General features: G+C 57.1%; 1 protein-coding gene across 14 annotated transcripts in view; it reads right to left on the bottom strand.

Moving 5' to 3' along the window:
• SPEG (striated muscle enriched protein kinase) overlaps positions 1-20,666 on the bottom strand; it is a 57,104-nt gene that overhangs the window by 25,555 nt on the left and 10,883 nt on the right. For 7 of the 14 annotated variants that reach the window (XM_027049923.2, XM_027049859.2, XM_027049864.2 and 4 more), the window contains 7 exons: positions 16,602-17,905; positions 14,613-14,756; positions 14,123-14,305; positions 4,730-4,905; positions 4,406-4,494; positions 3,331-3,506; positions 553-813 (listed from right to left, as the gene is read on the bottom strand). In XM_027049923.2, coding sequence (XP_026905724.1) covers positions 553-813; positions 3,331-3,506; positions 4,406-4,494; positions 4,730-4,905; positions 14,123-14,305; positions 14,613-14,756; positions 16,602-17,905 — 2,333 coding nt within the window. Of the gene's footprint in view, positions 1-552; positions 814-1,141; positions 1,969-3,330; positions 3,507-4,405; positions 4,495-4,729; positions 4,906-5,298; positions 5,743-5,828; positions 6,610-6,635; positions 9,820-14,122; positions 14,306-14,612; positions 14,757-16,601; positions 17,906-20,666 lie in introns of those variants that run through there. The other 7 variants (XM_027049930.2, XM_027049935.2, XM_027049878.2 and 4 more) reach the window with 7 other exon arrangements.

Here is a 20,666-nt window from a genome sequence, read left to right as displayed (position 1 = left end):
ACTGGATCCTTTCCTGCTTTACAAAGACTTCCAGCGTCACCTAAGGGGCTCATCACCACAAGCTGGTGAGGCGTCATCTCTGCTCTTCCAATGAGGACAGAGACCAGGTCAGAGATGTCATTAATAATAATAATGGGTGACATTTATCAGATGCCACCCTTTGCCAGCCTTGTGCTGTACTTTGTTCTTTACACATGTTATCTCATTAATCTGACCAATTCCCCTACAAGATAGCGAGTCTCGTGATCTCGTTTTACAGATAGTCTAAAGCTCAGAGAGATGTAGTAACTTGTCCGAAGTCACGTGGCAGTGCGTGGCAGGGCCAGAATTGGAACCCAAGTCCGGATGGTTCTGCTACACCTCAGCAGACTGGTTCTCTACGGGAACAGCAGCTGACACTGACACAGAAGGCCCTCTGTGCCAGGCGCTATTCCGCGTGTTGAGGCAGGTGTACCGCATGATCTTACTTTGCGCCCAGCTCCTACACTTCCGGTCCCCTCCCACCAGCTCTGGGGTGCCCATGGCAGCCCTCGGGTCTGAGCGGGCAGTTACCTTTGGCCGTGCTGAGCTTGCAGGTGTAGACACCACTGTCATCCTCGTGCACAGACGTGAGCAGCAGCTTGCATTTCCGGCCATCGAAATGCATCTTGCATTTGAGCAGTGCGGGCTGCAGCAGGCGGCCTCGGCAGAGCCAGTCTACCTCCACGTCAGCAGGACCTGCCACCAGGCACTCAAACAGCGCCATCTCCCCGGCCCCCACGTCCACGTCCTGCAGGGGGGCCAGCACGGCCAAGGACCGGCTTTCAGGATGTGCTGGGGGGAAAGCGGCCACAGGGGGGCACGCGAGGAATAGAGACACACGGGGTGAGGGAGACACACACACACACACACACACACGCACACACAAAGAGACAGACAGATACAGAGAGAGAGATGCATTTTGTTCCTTTGGAGACAGGGAAAGCCCGCCCACCCGGCCAGGACAGCAAGGAACTCCAGGGCCTGCCTTCAGGATGGCAAGCTGGGCCAGGGAAGGTGGACTCAGGGGAAGCAGGAAGGAATCAAGGGCAGGGAAACTGAGAGGGCCACGTAGGGGCAGAGACGGCGGCGGAAAAAAAAAAAAAAAAACACAGCACACCAGCTGGGTACAAACTGGACTTTATTTGAGCTAAGAAACAACTTTTTCCAAATACCTCCACACCCATTACAGCAGGCCCTCACTCTTTGGCCAAGCCGGGCTAACACCCTCATTTCCAGACAGAGCGTCCCAGGCCCTGAGAGTGAAAAGGGGAGCCCGAAATGAGCCCTAAACCTGCCCAGAGCAGGACTTGGTCAGGCCTCCTCATCAGCATAGGGCCTGAGGCCTCTGGCTTTTAGTCTCTTGTGAAATAGAAAGTGTTGTGCCATTTGAAACCCACTTCTGGAATGGTCAGTGCACTGCCCCCCACTTCATGAGCCTCTTGTCAACAGCCTCCTGCCCTCCTAGGCCCCTCCATCCTGCAGAGGCTATGCCCTGGCCTGTCCCGCTCTGCCTCACCCCACTCCAGCTCAGAGGCATCCTTCCCTGACTGTCACAGACACACAGACAGACAAACGGAGAGACAGACAGGGCCTGTAGCAGCGGTAGCACATGCGCTCGCTGGGTGCTCCCCTGCAGGGAGAAGTTGGGGGGGGGTCTTGATACCCCTCATGGCTGCCCCTTCCTGGCACTCAGTCCATGTGGGGGCTGCCCAGCCATATGTCCACTTGGGGAAGAAGGGTCCCTAGGGTCCCATGGGCTATCCCAGGATGCTGCATAAGGTGGAGAGGGGAGGGAATGGGAAGCTGGGACAGGGTCCAGGCCGGCGGGCCGGCAGGGTCTGTGGGCAGGAGGCAGTGAAACACAGCGAGGTCCGAGAGGTGCCTGAGACAGGGGCGCGGCTCGGAGGGTAGCGGGGGGAGCGCAGTCGGCCCCCTGAGCTCACTCGCCTGTGTACAGACAAAAACCTCAGTCAGCAAGCGGCAGGTTAGTGCAGCACACGCACACACGCACGCACGCACAGGCACGCACACCACGCAGACCTGGCTAGGGCCCCTCTACATGGAGACCTGCCTCTAAAACTGCCAGGGCACGCTGCCACTTTCAGTTCCCTCCAAGATTGGCCTTGGGATGGGGGGATTGGCAGCCAGCCAGAGGCTGGGCAGAGACCGCAGAGCTCTCTGGGGTTCCTGGGTGGGCAGAAGCTGTGGGCAACTAGGGAAAAGGCATCAGGGGTACCCAAAGCCCAGGGGATGTCAGGAGGAATCCCAAAGAGAGAGAAGCACTGAGACATGGGTTAAGACAGAGAAGCAAGGCAGAGCCAGACCCTGGAGGGGAAGGAACTGGCCAGGGAATGGGAGCAGGGAGAGCTGAAGAATTCAGAGACCAAGGAGTGGCAGCTCCAAGAACAAGAGGCATAGGGCAGGTAACTGAGATAGGGAGGGCCCCGCGAAGGTGATGGTGACTGTTAGGGTCTAAGCTCCAGCAGGGGCTGGTGGTATCCAGAAGCTCGCCTCTACCAGGAAGGGAGGGATGATGGCTGAGTGCAGAACTAAGGAAGGGTTCCCAGTCAAGAGCTGCCCACAGAGAAAGGTGAGTAGAAGGCAAGGTTGACAGCCAGCCCTCGGGAGGAACACCACCAGCCCCCCAAGGGCAGCCTGGCTAAGGCCTGCCTGCTATCCCCATTGCCTGAAAGGCCCCCTGCCCTCATGCCCCAACTCTGGGGGCCCAGGCCTCTCCACATTCCATGGCCCTGCTCACCCTCACAGCCCTGGGGTCCCTGGCAATGCTTCAAGCCTAAGTCACCCCAAGGGCCCCTCGGAACGGGTCCAGATATCAGACTCTCCCCACTGCAACCTCCAACCACAATAGCTTCTGCACAGCAATGGGATGGGTAGGAGGGCAAAGGGGCAGGGAGGGGGTTTGTGAGGGAGAGGCCTGGAAAGGGCAAGGTGACCAAAGCTTGGAAGAGTGTGTGGAGAGGACAGCTGGAGGCAGGAAGTAGGGTCTCTCTCTGGCTAGTATCAGGGAGCAGGTGCGACTAAGCATAGGGAAGGCAGTACTGCACAGTAGACTAAGCACTGAACAACTTGCCAGGTGGCCTTGAGCAAGTCACTTCCCCTCTCTGGGCCTCAGTTTACTCAACTGCAATATAAGCAACAAATTACAGGATTTTATAAGGCCCTTTCTGTTCTGGCGTCCTCTAACTGAGGTTGTGTGAAAGTTGGCATCTGAGCAGGGAAGAGGCTGGGGATGGGGGGGGCCAGGGCCGGCGGGCAGGGTGGGTTTTATGGAGAGCGTGAGGCACTCACCTCTGACCTCCAGGCGGGCCTCACACTGCCGGGCGCCATACTCATTAACCGCTTTGCAAGTGTAGAAGCCAGCGTCGGCCCGCTCAGCCGCCAGGATCCGCAGCCGGCACAGCCCGCCCTCTGCCTCCTCCGCGAAGCGCCGCTGGTCTGGGCGCACCGGCTGCCGGTTTCTCAGCCTGTCAGAAAGACAGGAACTCAGTCTAGGGGCCCAGGTCCTGACTTGCCTGCACCAGGAAGTGGGGCTGCAGAGCCAAGCAGGCTCCTCCACCCCCCACCCTGTCTTTGGTCCACTTGTCAGATCTGTCTCACTGACCATGAGCACCCTTGGGTTAACAGGGCCAAGTTTTCACCCTGACTCTGAGATCCTCCCCCACCCCCAGGAACTTCCAGAACTCCTCTGCCCACCTGAATCTTAACCTTCCTTGGAACCTAACTACACTCTTCAGTTCTTGGAAGCTCTGAAATGTCTTCGTGTCTTATTTTTTTTATTATTTATAACCAACGGATAGCTTTCTCACTTCCCAAAAGGGCTAAGAAATAACTTACGATGTTAAAAAATCACAGGGCACCAGACAATAAATTACAGATGAAAACTAGAATCCAAACAATAAGAATCTAAGCGATTCTTCTGAGTAATCAAAGTTCTACGCACCCAGGAGGAAGCAGTGCAGCTGAGGCCCACATTTAACCCTGGGCTCTGCCAGCTCAGATACAAACTGTTATGCCCAGGCCTAGCGCAGGTCTGGGAGCAGAGCAGGCCTTGAAAATCACCCCGCTGTCACCTGATGGGGGTGGGCATGGGCAGCCTTCTCCAAGAGACGACTCCTGCCCATTCATCCCCAACTGGACAGACAGGAGATCTTTTGTTACCCAAACCCTACCCCAGAAGAAGCCCTGAATGAGCCTGAACAAAGGCGTGTTAAGGGAGTGGCACCACTGGACCCGGGATAGACCCCTGGGCAGATCACAGGGAAGTCCACAAAGGGTCCACTCCCCTCAACCCAAAGCCAGGCCTCCCAGGGCCAAGGCTGGAATGGGGGAAGCTGGCCCGTGGTGGCCAGTGGCTGCTACTCACCAGGAAACCACCGGCTTGGGCTCCCCCTGGACACGGATGCTCATGGTGACATCTTGGCCTTCTCTTACTGACTGGTCCATAAGTGAGACCTGAAGGGGGGGACCCCAAAGTGTCAGGGGAGACATTCAGGACCCAGATGTGGCCTGGGGGCCAGAGGATTCTGGGACAGAAACCTCTTCCACACTAGGCTGACAGAGGCTGGCTCCAGGTAAGAAGGGTTAATGGGGCCAAGCTCTAGGCCTTGCTAAAACCTGGTGTGGCCCCAAGAACAAAGGCACACATGAAGGAATGAGGTTGCCCGGGGGCTGGCCTTAGCGGTCTGACCTTGAAAGTGGGGGGTGCCTTGGAGCCAGTGTCAGAGGAACGGCGGTTCTGGCTGGGACTGAGCTTCATAGCGGGGGTTCCGGGCCAAGTCTCCCCAGGCTCTGGAAACTCCTCTGGGGGACTCAGGTATTCCTCATCAGAGGTGATGGGGCTGCTGAAAGGTGATGTGGACCCTCCTGGAAAAGAGACAGAAGAAAGACAGTGGCACAGAAAGAGACACCACGGGGGGAAGAAGGGCCAGAGAGAATGACAGAGCTGGCTAGATCAGCCCCAGATCAAGGGCCTGATAAGGTCTGGAATGTCCCGCAAAGCCCAGGACATAGGCCAGTCCTGCCCTGATTTCACTTCATGGGGTTCCTACTTGCTTGCTGCATGACCTTGCTCAGGTGTTTCCTGTCCCTGAGCCCATGAATCCTTCTCTGCCACAGACTCTCCTAACACTGACGCTGCTGACCCTCCTGGGGGGGAGAACCATAGGCAATAGCCTGGGACAAGGCATTCAGGCACCAGAGGGGCTGCCGTCTGGGCCCGAAAGGAGGCTTAGAATTCCACTGGAGCAGAGAACCCACATTCCTGGCATGGAACTGCAGGTTCCTAATGCAGATGGTCCCCAGAGTGGTACAGCCAGGGACCCGTTTCTTGGGTGAGCTGGGCCTGGTGCAGAGGAACACACACCTCAGACAAGCCCCATCCGGACAGTGCCAGGGCCAATGAGGCGGCACTGTCCAGCCTGCCCTTCCCCCTCTCCCTTCTCAGCTTCCTGCCCCAAATACCCCAGGGGCACCTGTTGGCCCCAGCCCTAGAGCATGGACCCCAAAAACTCTCAGGGGATGGAAAAGCAGTTTGAGTGATCCACAGAGAAGGGCAGCTGAGACCGGGAGAGGAGGGGGGCACGAGTGTCTGCTTTGGGGGAGGGGTGTCCCCAGGGCCCTGACGCCCTCTCCTGCAACTGGCCAGGGGCCCAGCCTCACTGAGCTGGCTCCTATCCGACTACCAAATACAGACATGAATCCACCACAGCCCCCTGGCCCCTCCTCCTGGTTCCCCCACCCCAAGCCCCTGTGGCCCAGCCCCCCCACAGGGCCGCACCCCAACTCACCCGAGACTCTGCACACAGACCCCAGGCTGTGCCTGTCCTGAAGGCTCTGCCCTGGCACCAGGCCCTCCTGCTGCCTGCCCACTGCCCACCCCACCCAGCTCCCCAGGGAGCAAGATCCCAGCCTGCCTAGCCCCACTCACTCAGAGGCTCTACACCGGAGGGCCTGGGGGAGGGGAAGGAGCCCAAGGAGGGGAAGGAGGAGGTGGGGGCTGGCAGGGCAGGGACAGGCTCGGTGGCAGGCAGGCAGCTGGCTGGGAAGGTGGTGCCTGCTAAGACCACAAGCAGTGTGGGCCCTGGAGTGGAGGGGGAGGAGAGGGGAGGGGCAGAGCGCAGCCAGGCTGGATTTAGCCACCCTGCTCATTCCCAAGCAGCAGGACCTGCCTTTTCTCTCTTTACAGTTTCTAGACCCTGACAAGAGCAAAGCCCCCTCGGTGGTACCTTGACTCAAAGTGCGGGGGCCTCAGTCCCCAGGGAAAGATGGGGGTGCTATCTTCACTGCAGCACCTAAGATGCTTGCCCTGACCCGTTCACTTTGACATACCCACCAGATGAGGGGCCGATGGCAAGTGACCCCTATGACGCCCCTTGTTCCCCACGTGGGAATGTGCTGACAAGCTTCAAATCCTGGAGCCAGGCCATACCCTGTTTTTTCTGGTGCTGAGAATCAGGGAACTGTCAGGACCTTCAGCCTCTTCCCAGAAATACCCTCCTCAACCTGAGGGGGCCCAGAATACCACCTCTGCCTCCACACTACTGCCATGGCAGGTTTGGCCCTGTACCACCCAGGGGCACCGGGCCTGCACTCACCCCTCCTCCTTCAGGCTCTATCAGGGGTACCTGTTGGCAACTGTCTCTCACCCTGTCAGCTCTACCAGGACCAACAGTCACGAGGCAGGGGCTGCTTCCCCCGTAATGCCCCACAACTAGCATCCTTCTGTACCAGGGCTGGGGAAAGGGCTTGGAGATCAGCAGCAGAACAGGGGAGCTGTTGAGAAGTCACATGTCCTTTTCCTTCCTCCTATCACTACCCACCCCCCCCCCAACCCAGGGCCACATTCCCAAGCCATGACCTGTGTTTCCCAGCACTGCCAGTGAAGAAGGAGGAGGCGACTGGCAGAGGAGGGGGGCCCACCATTCAGGTTGGCTGTCTTGAGGTGGGGGTGGGGAGGCAAGTCGGAATGGCATTTAGAGAACATCTGCCCGGGCCTTGGCCACCAGCTGATGCTGAGACCACAGGCATAAGCCCTGAAAGCGGGAGCCCCCTCCTCTCTGTGGTGCCTGGTGACCTCCAAGGTCACCTCGAGATTGGATGGCACTGCAGGCGCTCAGGGGCCCAAGAAGGGAGAGCAGAGACTTAAAGCAGATTGGCAAGGTTTGCAGGGAGCCTCAGAGACCCCTGGTGGTGGCTTGGGGGAACTGCACCCTGAGGGCATCCAGCGACCAGGTGAATCAAGGTCCTGAGGCCGCCCGGAGACACTGAGCAAGGATCTGTCTCTAGCTCCCAGAACCTCTGGGGTTCCACATCAGGCTCTGGTGCCTCCCCACTTCTTACTGATCCCACCACCCAGACCATCTTTGTAGCCAGTCCTGCTCCACCCACAAGCCTGGCTCTCACGGTGGGAAACATTCTTATACCAGCCAGGAAGTGGGTATAACCTAATATGCACATATTGGTTAGGTGCTGCCCCTACACACCCCACCACCCCAAAACATGCCGACTCTGTGCACACGTGTGGCCTTTCAACACTGCTCCCAGGTCAGACTCACTTGATGAAAATACCACTGTGAGGGAGCCTCCCCAGACCCGTGCATCCAGCTCAATACTGGTCCCAACATCCCTTGAGATGTTCTAAGGATAAATATAGTCACAGTCACCTACATGAAAGGCCTTCTACACCAGGGCTTTTCAGCCACCCACATCAGGACCACCTGGGAGCCTGTTTAATCTATAAATTCCTGGGTCTTACTCTGAAGAATTAGATGTCCTAAAATGGGGGTCAGGAAAATACATTTTAAAAAAGCACGCCAGGTGATTCTTATGCACATGAAAGTTTAGGGACCCCTGTGATCTTCATGGAAGAACAACCTTGAGAGGTGAGCTCACCTTACTTGGCCACTTATCAGGGCAGGGATCTGAATAGCCCAAGTGCTTCCCACAGGACCACCTGGCCTCCCACCTTGAGCAAGTTTCCTGACTCTACAGCAGTGGTTCTCAAAGTTCACGGGGCATCAGGATGGAGCTTAAACCACAGATTGCTGAGCCCCAGCCCCAGAGTTTCTTTTTTTTTTTTTTTTAAGTTTATTTATTTATTTGGAGAGAGAGAGCATGCATGGCACGTGCATGTGCATGTCAGCCGGGGAATGCAGAGAGAGAGAGAGAACCCCAAGCAGGCTCTTTGCTGTCAGCACAGAGCTCGATGCGGGGCTCAAACTCACACACTGTGAGATCGTGACCTGAGCTGAAATCAAGAGTCTGACGCTTAACTGACTGAGCCACCCAGGTGCCCCACCCCCAGAGTTTCTGAGGGAGGGGGTATGTTAATGTGCATCTCTACCATATTCCCAGGGTGATGCGGATGCTGCTGGTCTGGGGACCACACTGTAAAGACCGCTGCTCCATGGTTTCTTCTGCCATCCCAACCTCCATGCTTAGGCAGATCTTCGTTAGTACCCTTTGCAGATGCATGTCCCGCCCAGCCTCTGCGTGTCACCCAGGCTGTTCCAGGGACTGGGAAAGTCACATGGATCTTGATTCCCCCCACACTACTACCTCACATGCAATCCCTATGGTCCTCATAGCCCCAGACTAGCCAGGAGGGCCTCCAGGTGTGGCTACGATAGCTGAGAAGTGGACAAAGCATGGTCATGATTTCAGGAGCCTTCTGCCTGATAAGGGTGACAACTGAGACACATACACAACTAGTCTAGTGAGAAGGAATAAGGTGGCAAGAAAAGGGCAGATCAGAGCCATGGGAGTGCAGAGAGCAGATTACTCTGGACTCAGGGAAGACAGGGTAACTGAGGGAAGGGGTATTATTGGAATTATGAATTTGGTTGAGGGGCGCCAGGGTGGCTCAGTCAGTTAAGCATCCGACTTTGGCTCAGATCATGATCTCACGGTTCACAAGTTTTAGCCCTGCATTGGACTCTGCTGTCAGCACAGAGCCTGTTTCGGATCCTCTGTCCTTCTCTCTCTGCCCCTTCCTCAGTCGCTTTCTCAAAAACAAATAAACATTAAAAAAAAAAAGTTTGGTTGAAGAAGGAAAAAGGGGGAAAGTCTTTCCTGAGGAGGAAACTGTGTGAGCAAATATTCGGAGAAAAAAAGGACATGCAGACCACTGCAGCTCAACTTGCTTACAAAACTGGGTAAAAGCAAAAGGAGTGAGACCCGACCACGTTAGAGTAGGTGCCTCTCTCAGCCTCTCAGAGGCCTCCAGCCACCTTGGGGTCATCCTCGGGGCCAGATGGCAGAGGCCAGCTTCCGGGGAGTGGCCTTCAGTCTCAAGGCAAAGGGCACCTCCCTCGAGGTTTCCGAGGGAGGGCATGACATGTGGGACTTAACAAACACTCAAACATGGCCCAGCCATTATTCGTAGTCCGTTCTCCACGGGCACTGTCTCAGTGGGCTCCTCCAGAGGTGATGCCTTTAAATGTCTGCTGTGGTCAGGCCACCATGGAAGACAGAGAGGCTGAGGGAAAAGGAGGATACAGGCCAGCCTGCCTCTGGGAAGGCACAGGTGCTGTCATGGGTACCGCCCCTTCCAAAGCAGAAGAGCAGCGCTGAGGTTTCTGTTTTGGTTTGCAAGGGACAAGGAGCAGAGAGAACTGGGGCACCTGGGTGGCTCAGTCGGCTAAGCATCTGACTTCGGCTCACGTCATGATCTTGTAGTTTGTGAGTTCGAGCTCCGTGTCAGGCTCTGTGCTGACAGCCCTGAGCCTGGAGCCTGCTTCGGATTCTGAGTCTCCCTTTCTCTCTACCCCTTCCCCGCTCATGCTCTTCTCTCTCTCAAAAATAAATAAACGTTAAATTAAAAAAAAAAGGGGGGGGGCAGAGAGAATTTCACACGGTCGGCCTGACCTCACCGTAGAAACAGTTAATTCCCTACATGTGACTATTTGGGGTTGCTCTGTGTTAGACAGAGGGTTGGCACTCATGGTAGACTAAGTCCCCATTCTTCTCATGGGCTGAGTGTGACAGCCCCCACTCTGAGGAAGCAGCCCTGGGCAGACACCCATCACGACCAACCTGCTCCTGGTAGACAGGAGTGGGGAGGAAGGGTTGAGTCTGGCCAAGGGACCACACTGCTTTTTTAGATGCTATCCAACGCCCCTTCAAAGATGGACAATGGGGTCACATGGCAATCCAAGATCCCCTCCATCGGCAGCCTCTGCCTTCACAGGGGAGATGCCATAACTCTGCAGCAGCCCTGGCCAGGAGAAGGGGTAGGAGCAGACACTGTTGCCTTTCCTTTTGTCCTCATGACCCGCTATAGCCAAACTCTATTCTGTTGCAACAGTGTCAATCATATGGTGGGACCAGAATGAGCCCTGAAAAGCCATATCCTCTGGCCCAAATGTCCTTATCTACATTCTCATCCCCACAGAGCCTCATAAATCTTACCAAGTAAATAGCCCAGTAGATATAAGGACCCTCACCTTACAGATGAGGAAACTGTGGGCAGACAAGGAAACATGAAGAGGCCAAGGCCTCAGCTGGAAAATGCTAGAACCTTGGGCTCAAATACACAAGACCTGTGCTTGAGGGAGGACGAAAGGAAGCAGAATGGAGCCCCCATGTCCCCTTTTGTCCTGACTAGCACCCAAAGGGCCTCCTGTCAGAGCCTGAGGTGCTGGACCACAGCCACAGCAGAGATGGGGAGACAAGAGAGGAAAGAGAGAAACCCCCATCTGACCCACCCACAGAGGGCATCAGCAGTCTCTGACCCCCACCCCCCCAACCCGGTATGAGCTCACGAGCACAATTCTACCTTCACCTTGAACCTGTTCAGAGTAGCAGGGAAGGGGATGGTAAGGAGTGTAGGCTTGGGAGATCCAGGGACAGGGCTTCAAAGCATGACCAGCCCCCAACTGACCGTCTGCTCCTAGAGCAGAGCACCCCAACAGGGAGGGCACTAGCCACCTGAGGCTACTTATACGTATATTAATTTAAATGAAAAGAAAAATCACTTCCTTGGTCACACTAGACACATTTCAAGGGCTCAACAGCCACATGTGGCTAGTGGCCACCATACTGGATGGTGCACATATAAAACATTTCCATCACCACAGAAAGTTCTATTGATCAGCATTTCTCCAGAGCAATTTGCTCAAGTTTTCCAAGTCTCAGCTTCCTCAGGTGTAATGTGGGCATAATAATAGAACCTACCTCCCGGGACAAGAGTAAATGTGATAAGCCAATCAACACAGGCCCTGGTACATATGAAGCACTGACTAGAAGCTAACTCCTTGTTCTTTTCATTTGCTATCCACCTAAGCTTATTTCCATCACCCCAGATCACCTGTTGCTTACAACATTCCTAGGTAGATTGCAGGTACTCAGTAAAGGCTGCTGGCCTAGCGCTAGCTCCACGTCACTTCGTTCTCCTTGTTTCTGTCTTCCTATCTGTCAAATGGGAACATCGCCACCTATCGTGTACTTCTCCAAGGGGTATATACGGTGCAGTGTAGCTCAAGTAAGAGAGGAGATGTGAAAAGACACTCTCCAAACACACAAAAAACTGTTCAGAGAGATGTAGAACTTGGCACCCAGCTGGTACTCAATAGATGCTTGTGTGACAGATGCAGGCAGCTGAGAATGCTTCACTTCAGGTAAGCATACTTCTCACACTCCCCAACCACCCGCCGCAATACACACTCGCCCTCGGGAGAACGACTGTGGTCTCAGCAGTACCCAGTGGGCTGGGGCAGGCTGGAAGGGACATGGGGCCGGGGTGGGGCTGCCGGAGTGGAAGAGAACCAGACCCTGCCCCTCAAACCACAGCACTCGGGCAACTACATTGCCCAGTTACCCATTCCCTAATTCCCATGGTTCCCAACCGGGAACTGAGATCTGTGGGCTCTCCAGAACAGGCCCTTTTGGGGTGGGCATGCCAAGAGGGCACTGCACAGTCAGCCCTGGTTGCCAGGGTCCTGGGGTGGGTGGTTAAGGAACGAGAAAGGGAGATGGTTCCAGGAGGCCGCTTCCTACCAGACACTATGCACCCCCTCCCTGGGCGGGCTCCCACTGCCCTGCAGGCAGCCACACTGCCAGGCTGCCTGACACTCTTCCTTAGCCCCACCCCCTCACTGCACACAGTCCAGGCCCGGGACCCCGCCCTGGCCAAACGTCGTGCCACCCCATCGTTCCAGCCACTCTGTTGCTCTCCAGGTCCACTGGCCCTTGTCCAACCACTCTGGACCAAACAGTGCCTTGTAGGGGAAGAAAGTCTGCTTCTGCCAAGGGAGTCCTGGGGCCGAATCAGCATGACTTACGGGGGCTGCTCTCTGGGGGCAAAGACACTGACTAGTGGCTGACTAATGAGATGAAGCTTTTCTGACTCCCCATGGCGGGGGGTGAGCAGACAGATGCCACCATAGGCTGAGGACCCAAACACTGGGAAATATAGAGGGGCTGGGGCTGCGCGCCTGGCAAGAGCAGGGGAGGAGGCCCCAGGGCACAGATAGTCTGGAGAATGGTCAGAAAAGGAAAAGGCAGCTTTCTGGAGGCTCGTGGAGACCTGACCTCCTGTGCACAACGGCACCCCTTAATAACGCTAACAGTTAATGTTTGTCTACAGCTTTACAGTTCATAAAGCTCATTCACACATTTACTTTTGTTCGTGAAGATGGTATAATTATCTCTGGTTTACAAATGAGGAAACCAAAGCACAGGGAGGTTCAGTGCAACAAACACAGAGCTCCCAGTCAAGTGCTGACAGCTGCCTTGCTCCAAGCCTCTTTCCCAACCTTAAAAGGCTCCCAAATGGCCACAAGCCAGTAGCGGGGCACCCCCCACCCCCTTACCAGATCTCAGCCCAAGCCAGGTATTGACCAGAGTCCTGGAGCCAGCCCCAGGCCCCCTGAGGAGAGTTGGGAGCTGAGTCAGAAGCCAGATCCCAGAGGTGATGGAAGGCCAGAAACGTGCCATGGAGGGCCGGGCATGATTCAGCGTGGTGGGAGGGGTGAGGAGAGAGATTAAACATGGGCTCCTGGGAGGGGTGTGTATGCTAAGGCAGACGAAGACCTGCTGGTATGCAAAGCCAGACAGGTGCAAACAAAAGGATCTAATGCAGGACTGGGGCTCAGGGCAGATCCCACCAAAATCACCGTTACGGTGAAAAGTGCGGGAGCCCCGGGACCACAGCAAGACAGGCTCTGTAATCCTGTCTCCTGTCAAGCTGAGTGAAAGAAAGGGACAGAACAGCGTGTGCTGTCCCCCCTCCAGGCATGCCCAGCCCCTCCCGCTGCCGCTGTAAATCTGCCTCTCAATCCAGCATCCCATAACACTGACTGACTGCTCTGCTCCATGTTCTAGGACCTGGGTTCCTCTGCCCTGCAGTGTCCTCCAACCTAGGTCCTCTGATCAAGCTTGGTGACCCAATGGCAACATCCTTGAGGATGGAGTCTGTGTCTTTCCTTTCTACCCAGCCTCACCTACCCCTCCCCCACTGCCCAGGATCAGCACACCATTGGGCCCATCAACCTGAATGAGTAGAACTAACCACACACACTGACGCCAGGCTGGCCCTGCCCCGAACCTGAAAGAAACCGGGCTTACACCCAAAGGAAGTAGTCCAACACCAAGTGAGGGCTTTTGTAAATATAGAAAACAAAGCAGCCAGAGCCACAGCCATCTCCAGAGCAGTGCTCTCAGCTGCCCCCTCTTTAGGGCTTTGGGTTCAACAGGAGCGAGGGAGTGGGGAAGGGTCTTCTTTTTACTTCAGACCTCAGAAGGCTCCTGATGGCTTTTAAGCCCTCTGAGCTGGGAGGTTCTTCTTCTCTGAGACTCAAGGATAAGTTGCTTTCCCCACAGGACCATTTTCAGGGAAATGCCACCGGAGGATGGCATTTAGAGGATACGTAAAGACAAATTTCAGTGACTTCATGAATTGGCCGGCCTGGTGTGTGCCTTTGGGATTGCGGCCCCCGCTCTGAGGCTGGGCCACTTAGAATGCTTCCACCAGAGCAGGTGACATCTAAGAACAGACTGTGCATGCTGGTCGAGAACCTGAGCTCTGGGCTGGGAGTGGGAAGGGTCACGGCTCATCCCGCCCAGGGCCCCACAGGCTCCCTACCAGGTCTCACGGCCAGCGCAGCAGCACAGCGGGCCTGACCCAGCTCGTTGGTGGCGGTGGCTGTGTAACTCCCGGCATCGGCCGCCCGGGCCTCCCGGAGCAGCAAGGTATGCCGCTCTCCTTCAGCCCGGATGAGAAGGCGGCCATCGCTGCGCAACGCAGACCCATCCTTCTGCCAGGACACTGTGAGGAAGGAGCGGAGTGACTGGATGCCATGGCCCACAGTAGTCCACTGGAGCAAATCTCCCCTCACCCCACACAGAGCCCAAACCCTAGGGAATCCTGAGGACTGCCCCCTCACTCACAGAAGCCCAGGCCTGCCCTCTCTCCTCCCAGGGGGTTCTGGGAGAACTCCCCTAACACACACACAGGAGTCCAGCCAGCCCCATGGGGCAGATGTGCCTCCTCCCCTTCCCCTCCCTCCGAGGACTGACGGGGGACCTCCCGCTCCCTGTCTCAACCTTAGCCTGGCCCCAGCCCTGGAGCTCACCTTGGGGCGGGGGGTTGGCAGTGATGATACACTTGAGCAGTACATCTGCCCCTGGAGCCGCTACCACATTCTGCAGAGGGATCTCAAATACAGGGGCCTCCAGGGGCTCTTCTCCAGCGGACACATATGAGTCATCTGAAGACTCTGCCGGAGACATGGGTGACGAGGTAAGGGGACATGGTCCCTGTGGGGATGACTCAGGGGGACAGGGGATCGTGACAGCCTTGTATCTTAGAAAGCCAAACCCAGAGAGAAGGGCTTCCAGAAGGTGGGGTTTGGGGAACAAGGGCTCTCACTCCTGAATGTCCTGAAACAGGGAGGAAAAGACAGAAGAGAGGTTCTCAAACAGGACAGGGCAGCCAGGACTCCACATTAGCTGGACTTCTCAACTTCAGCCACAGCGACTGTGGTTTCTGGAAGAAGTCTTGCACGTCTTTCCACAAATCAGTCATCAAGGGTGGTAGATCAGGCCCTGTTTTAGGAAGTGCTCTGAGTGCACAAGGTGTTCCCAGCTGCCAAGGAGACCGAGTACAAGCTAATAGCAACCCAAGCCTTAAGCAGTAATACCGCTGTCACAGGACAACATGTGGTAAGTTGCCAAATTAGTGATGCCACCGGATTCAAGAGGGAGCAGCACGTGGGTCCAGCAGCCGTCTGAGACGCCTCACGAATCAGCGTCGATTCTGACCATCCACCAAACAGTAATACTGTACCTACAGTGCACTAAGCTCTGTATGAGTACCAGGAATACAACAAGAAAGAAGAAGCACTCCCTGCTTCCAGGAAGCTTGTACGCACGAATATATCCTCCAACCCCACTGCAGTGGATCCCTCTACCAGAATGGCCCAACTCTGACATTCTTTAAGCTAAACAAAGCACAGCGTAGGTAGCCAAAAGAGCAGCGAGACTCCCAATCACACTGTTTTCCAGCTCCATAACCTTGGACAAATGATATAACCTCTCTGCGCCTCAGCTCTGTTATCTGCAAGGTGGAGCTGATAAGTGACACTCAACATCTTACACAGCTGACATACAAATTAAAATAAAACAACATCCCTAAGCTCCCAGTTAATACAACACCTGTATTGTGGTATGCAATAATGTGGCCAATAGGGCAATGGACAGGTACCTAATTATTTTTTAAAACTTTGAGGTGGTAATACTTAAATTAAAAATAAATTAACTTTGATGAAGAAAAATACAAGGTGGTAAGTGAAACGAAAGCAACTCTGACGAGGGTCCTGGGAGCAGTGAACACAGGCATCTGGCCTGGGGAAGCAGCAGGGGGTGCGAGTGAGTCAAGGATGGCTTCCTAGGCCTCCATCCAGGAGTGGACCCCGAGTTGATGTTCAGGGTGAGCAGAATTAGGAGCAGGGGCATTCTGGCTGTTGGCCACCATCCACAGGACGACTGGGAGACAACACACAGGCTGGCATGTACCTATGGTCAGCACAGCCACACAAGGACTCAAGGATGGGAGAGAGGCAGTGAGGTGATAGACCGGGTCAGATCTCAGTGGCCACAGGTGGGTCAGGGGATGGCGCTGGGATGAAAGGGCACAGATGAGAGGTGGCTGGCCCAAAGCTCGCCTGGAACAGGGGCCTGACACATTATTTATTGAGATGGCTTTCCATCTCTTCCCCCACAGAGGAGTGGGGTTTGGAGGGGCTCCTTAGATTCCCAGCAATGCCTCCCACCATGGTTAGGTCCTTGACCCAGCTGGCCATTGGACCCAGGGCACCTGCGGCAGGCATCTGGGCACCTTTCTTTCTTCGGCTCCCCCCAGCCTCCACCAAAACACACTCGCACTCTGCCTCACCAGCAGGCAGGTTCCAGCACAAGGACCTTCACAGACCTTCACTCAAACTCAAACCTGGTGCTTTCCCTGTGAAGCCCGCCCTCTCAACTGCCCAGCAGCGTCGCTCTCCCCAAACGTCCTCCCACCCAGGTCTCACTCAGCACCTTCTCAGCCCTCCCCGAGGCCTTACCGAGCTCAGGTGAGGTGGGCCGGGCACGGCGACCTCTGCCCTGGCTGCGGGCCCCTCGGCGGTCCCACGGCCCCCAAGGACCGTCCTCCTCCGGTCCTCTGCGGAGCCTCTTCTCGGCCTCAGGCCCCGCCCTGTTCTTCTCCAAGGTCTGGGGCACAGCAGTGCTCTCCTGGCCCGGCGTGGCCCAGGGCAGGAAGCGCACAGCCTGCGTTGGGGGCTCTCTCTTCCGACCCGGGGGCGCTCTCGTCCTGGCCTCGGGGGGATCGGTGGCGGCGGGGGGCGGCACGGGACTTCGGCACTCCTGGATGGCTCTGCTCCGGGTCAGCGGGAACTGGTCCCGGCGCCTGACTTCCTGCTGCGGGCCTTCCCCCGGCTCTGTCCTGCCCGCCGGCCCGCGGCTCCTGGGCCTCCCCTGTTCGTCCCCGAGCTTCCCCGTGACGCTCGGAGGGGGTGGCTGGGCGGCGGCGGGACTCTCGGCCCGAGGGGTCTTGGGAGTGGAGGGCCGGGAGAAGAGCGGGGGCTCGCCAGGCTCTCGGGGGGACGGGGCCCGCTGCAGCGTGGCGCGCAGGGACTCGTGAGAGCGCACCAGCTCCTCCCGCGACGTGGAGCGGCGGATGCGGCCCAGCTCCTGGGCAAAGCGCAGCTCAAGGTCACAGGCCGGGCTGCGCTGCCGCGTGCGCTCGTCCAGCGAGGCCGCCTTCTGCTGGAACAGGCGGCGGCGCTCGGCCACGCTGCCCCCCGGCGCCCGAAGCTCCTCCTGCGAGGTCCCGGGTGTGCCCCAGGGCGCTCCGCCGTCGGATTTGGGCTGCTCCAGTGAGCGGGCCTTGCGCAGGGGTACCCATGGCCGCAGGGGCGCCGGCGGCGAGTCGCTGCGCTCCAGGCTGCGCCGTCGCTCCTCGAAGAACTGCAGCTTGTCCAGGATGCGGGAGCCGGCACGTACCAGCCTGGGCGAGCGGCCCAGCGCCGACAGGCGGCCAGAGGCCTCGCTCAGTGGTGTCTGGGGCCGGGACTCTGCCGTGCCCGCCAGCGAGGGCCCCGACGACTTGGACTTTTTCCCTCGCTTCTCTTCTGCGGTGGCGTCCTCCGGCAGCACAGGCTCCTGCGTGCGCCGGTGGGGCGATGTGGGGGTGGCGGGGGGCTGGGCGCTGGGTCCCGGCGGGGGCCGCTTACCCACCCGAGGGGACGGTGGGGGCAGCAGCGCGGATTTGGAGGGAGGCGGTAGGGCGGGGCGACGCGGGGCCTCACTGGCCGGCTGAGGCTGAAGATCAGGCTCCTCCCTGTGCAATCCGCTCTGAGGGACGCTGCTGCAGAACCAAGAGGAAGAGGGGTAGAAGATTTAGGGATCTCCCCTCCTAGACCTTCAGCTCGTCATAGGAATTGGACGGTGGGGCATGCTGGGAAGGCTTGGGGGTGACATGGGTCAGACCCTCTGCCCCCTCCCCCCAAGAGGAAGGCACAGCCATAGCAGGTGCTGGGGAGAGGCTGGCTGCCCTGGCACCAGAAGACTGGTCTGGTGGCTGGGCCCAAGTACAGACTCAGCATCCCGGGCTCTGGCCAGTCCCCTCCCCGCAGCCCCGGAAGCTGGGAAACAGCAAAAACAGAACGGAGCGGTGGGAGAGAAAAGAATGAGCTTAGGACCCAAAGGATGGTGAAGAAAGGCAGGAGGGTTGGATGGGGAGGGGCCCTCTCAGGAATGCAGCCTCCCACTCATTCCTGCCCCCAGCTGGCCCCCGCAGCCCTGCCCATCCTTAGCAGGACATACCCCTTTCACAGTGGCCTCTAGAAGAATAGGCACTAGCCTTCGGGGGGCAACACCCTTATCCCAGGGACCACCTAGCACCTACTCAGACCGAAGCCCCTTGCCAGTGCTGGCACAACGCAGCAGGTGGCAGCTGAAGTCCCTGGGGTGGGAGACTAGAATACCCAGGTTCCCATTCTCTTTGATCAATCTGCCCCCATTACAGGCCTTTGACTTCCTCCTGCCTCTGGGAAAATTGCCTTGAATCCTTTGAACCCCCTCACCCACCTCCGCCACCTTCCTCCCACCCAGCACAGAAGCTCCCCAAAGGGGTATGCTCCGAAATAACTCAGCTCAGAAATAACTACTGCGTGGGCCTGAAGAGGGGGGTGTGGGAGAAGAGGAAGAGGGAATGAGCTGGTCAGCTCAGAGTACCCCTCTCACCCACAGAGCTTTTGATGCCCAAGAGCTGGGCCTCAGTTTCCCCTATCTGGATTCTTGGGGAACACATCAAACAGAAGGATTGGCAAGGAAAGGAATCGGAGATATTAACATCATACCTGACTCACTGGAGAGAGCTTACTAAAAACTTAGGAAATGGCTCATTGAGTACTCACTGTGTGCCAAAGCGTGGACTAAATATGCTTAAGGTGCACTGAGCCGCTTAATCCTTACAACAATCCTCCGAGATAGGAAGCGTTACTGCTTCCATTTACAGATGAACAAATTGAGGCTTAAAGAGGAAAAGTGCCTCACCAAGGTGACACAGCTAGGAAATGGCTGGTATCAGGACTGAAACCCAGGTGGTCTGACTCCTGAGCCCTTATTCCCTGCAAATGTCTAGGATTCTGAGGGCACAGAAGGGAGGAGAAATAGGGTACCAGCCACAAGCAGAAGTTCTAGCAGGTGCCTGAGTGTACGGATGTTTCAGACTACCTGGGTCAGCCACCCACACTGCAGACCCCACCTCTGACTGCAAGGTGGGGGGGGGGGAGGGGAGGATGATGGGTAGAAGAGCAATCCACAGTGTCCTGAGGGAACAGAATCTCAGCCAGCCACCTGCAGGGAGGCAGAGTTTACTATGGGGAAGGGACAGCAGAGAGCAGAGTCCCTGATGAATGGCCTCTGGGAACTGGGTAAGGCATTGGAAAGAAAACGGGGACAGCAGAGGAGGCCTCTTGCTGGCAGTTCTGAGCTCCAGGCCAGCCTCTGTACCACAGACACCGCTAAGGAAATGGGTTCCTCTGAAGTTGCCATAGCAACTCCAGGCTTAGGCTGAGGCCTGGCAAAGGAAGGCAGGGAAGGAAAAAGCGAGTCCAGGGCCCAGGAGTGCCTGGTTAATGCCAACCAGATAAAGCAAGGGAGCCTCCCCTGCCCCAGACCTCTCCCCTGCCTACCGCTAGCCATTCCAACCACCTTCAAAACAGCCTCCCTCCACCAGGCTCCTTCTTCCTCCTCCATGATGGTCCCTCCCCCACACACTCATACCCATCACAAGTTAGGCCCCTCTCAGCTCCCCAAATGTCCCCCAATACCTCTACCATCAGCCACTCCCCTCTTTTACTATAGCACTCCCTCCTGTATCTGTCAGCCCCCAAATCTCTAAAAATGGCTCCAATGCCTCACTCCAAACACCTCCGCTCCTTGCCACCCCCTGCCACGACAACCTTCCTCCCACGCCCCCCCCCCCCACAGGCATTTCCCACCAGGTCATCACATGCTCCTAGCCTCCATCACTCAGCCCTTCTACCTCCACCCCAGCCCCCTGACTCCATCCCTCCCTGCCCACCCCTGCCTCCCACACACCCCACATCCTCCTGCCTTCCCAGGCCCCTGGCCCCATCTACTCCCTGACCACCTCACTCTCTTCTCTCTCCCGGCTGCGCTCTTGCTCCCTTGCTCTCCTGCTCTCTCGGGAGCTGCCTTGCAGAAAGGTTCCGTTCCTCCCAGAAAAAGGCCCACATGGGAACAGGAATGTGCAGAGAGAAGAAAAGGCAGCAGCTGCTGAGACAGCAGGCACGGAGGGGGCCCTGGGGGGGGGGGAATCTGGGGGACAACTGGAGCCTGAATGGGCGAGGTGAGAGAGGGCCCCTGGGAGAGTGGAGATCTTGGAGGGGACGAGGAAGGGACAGAGGGGTCCACGAGACCATGGCGATGGCAGGGGGAAGCCAGGGCCGGTGGGAACAGGAGGCTGTGGGTGGTGACGGCACAGGAGGGAGACGGAAAGTGTGGGAGGACAGAGTAGGTAGCTGGGGCCAGGGTGGAAGCAGGGGCGGTGGAGAAGTGCACAGAGGGATGGATGGTGCAGGGGAGGTGGGGATGAAGGC

This window comes from Acinonyx jubatus, chromosome C1 (assembly GCF_027475565.1).
Source record: "Acinonyx jubatus isolate Ajub_Pintada_27869175 chromosome C1, VMU_Ajub_asm_v1.0, whole genome shotgun sequence".
In the NCBI taxonomy this organism is placed as follows: domain Eukaryota; kingdom Metazoa; phylum Chordata; class Mammalia; order Carnivora; family Felidae; genus Acinonyx; species Acinonyx jubatus.
The sequence above is the reverse complement of the archived record's forward strand: the minus strand, read 5'-3'. Positions and strand labels throughout refer to the sequence as shown.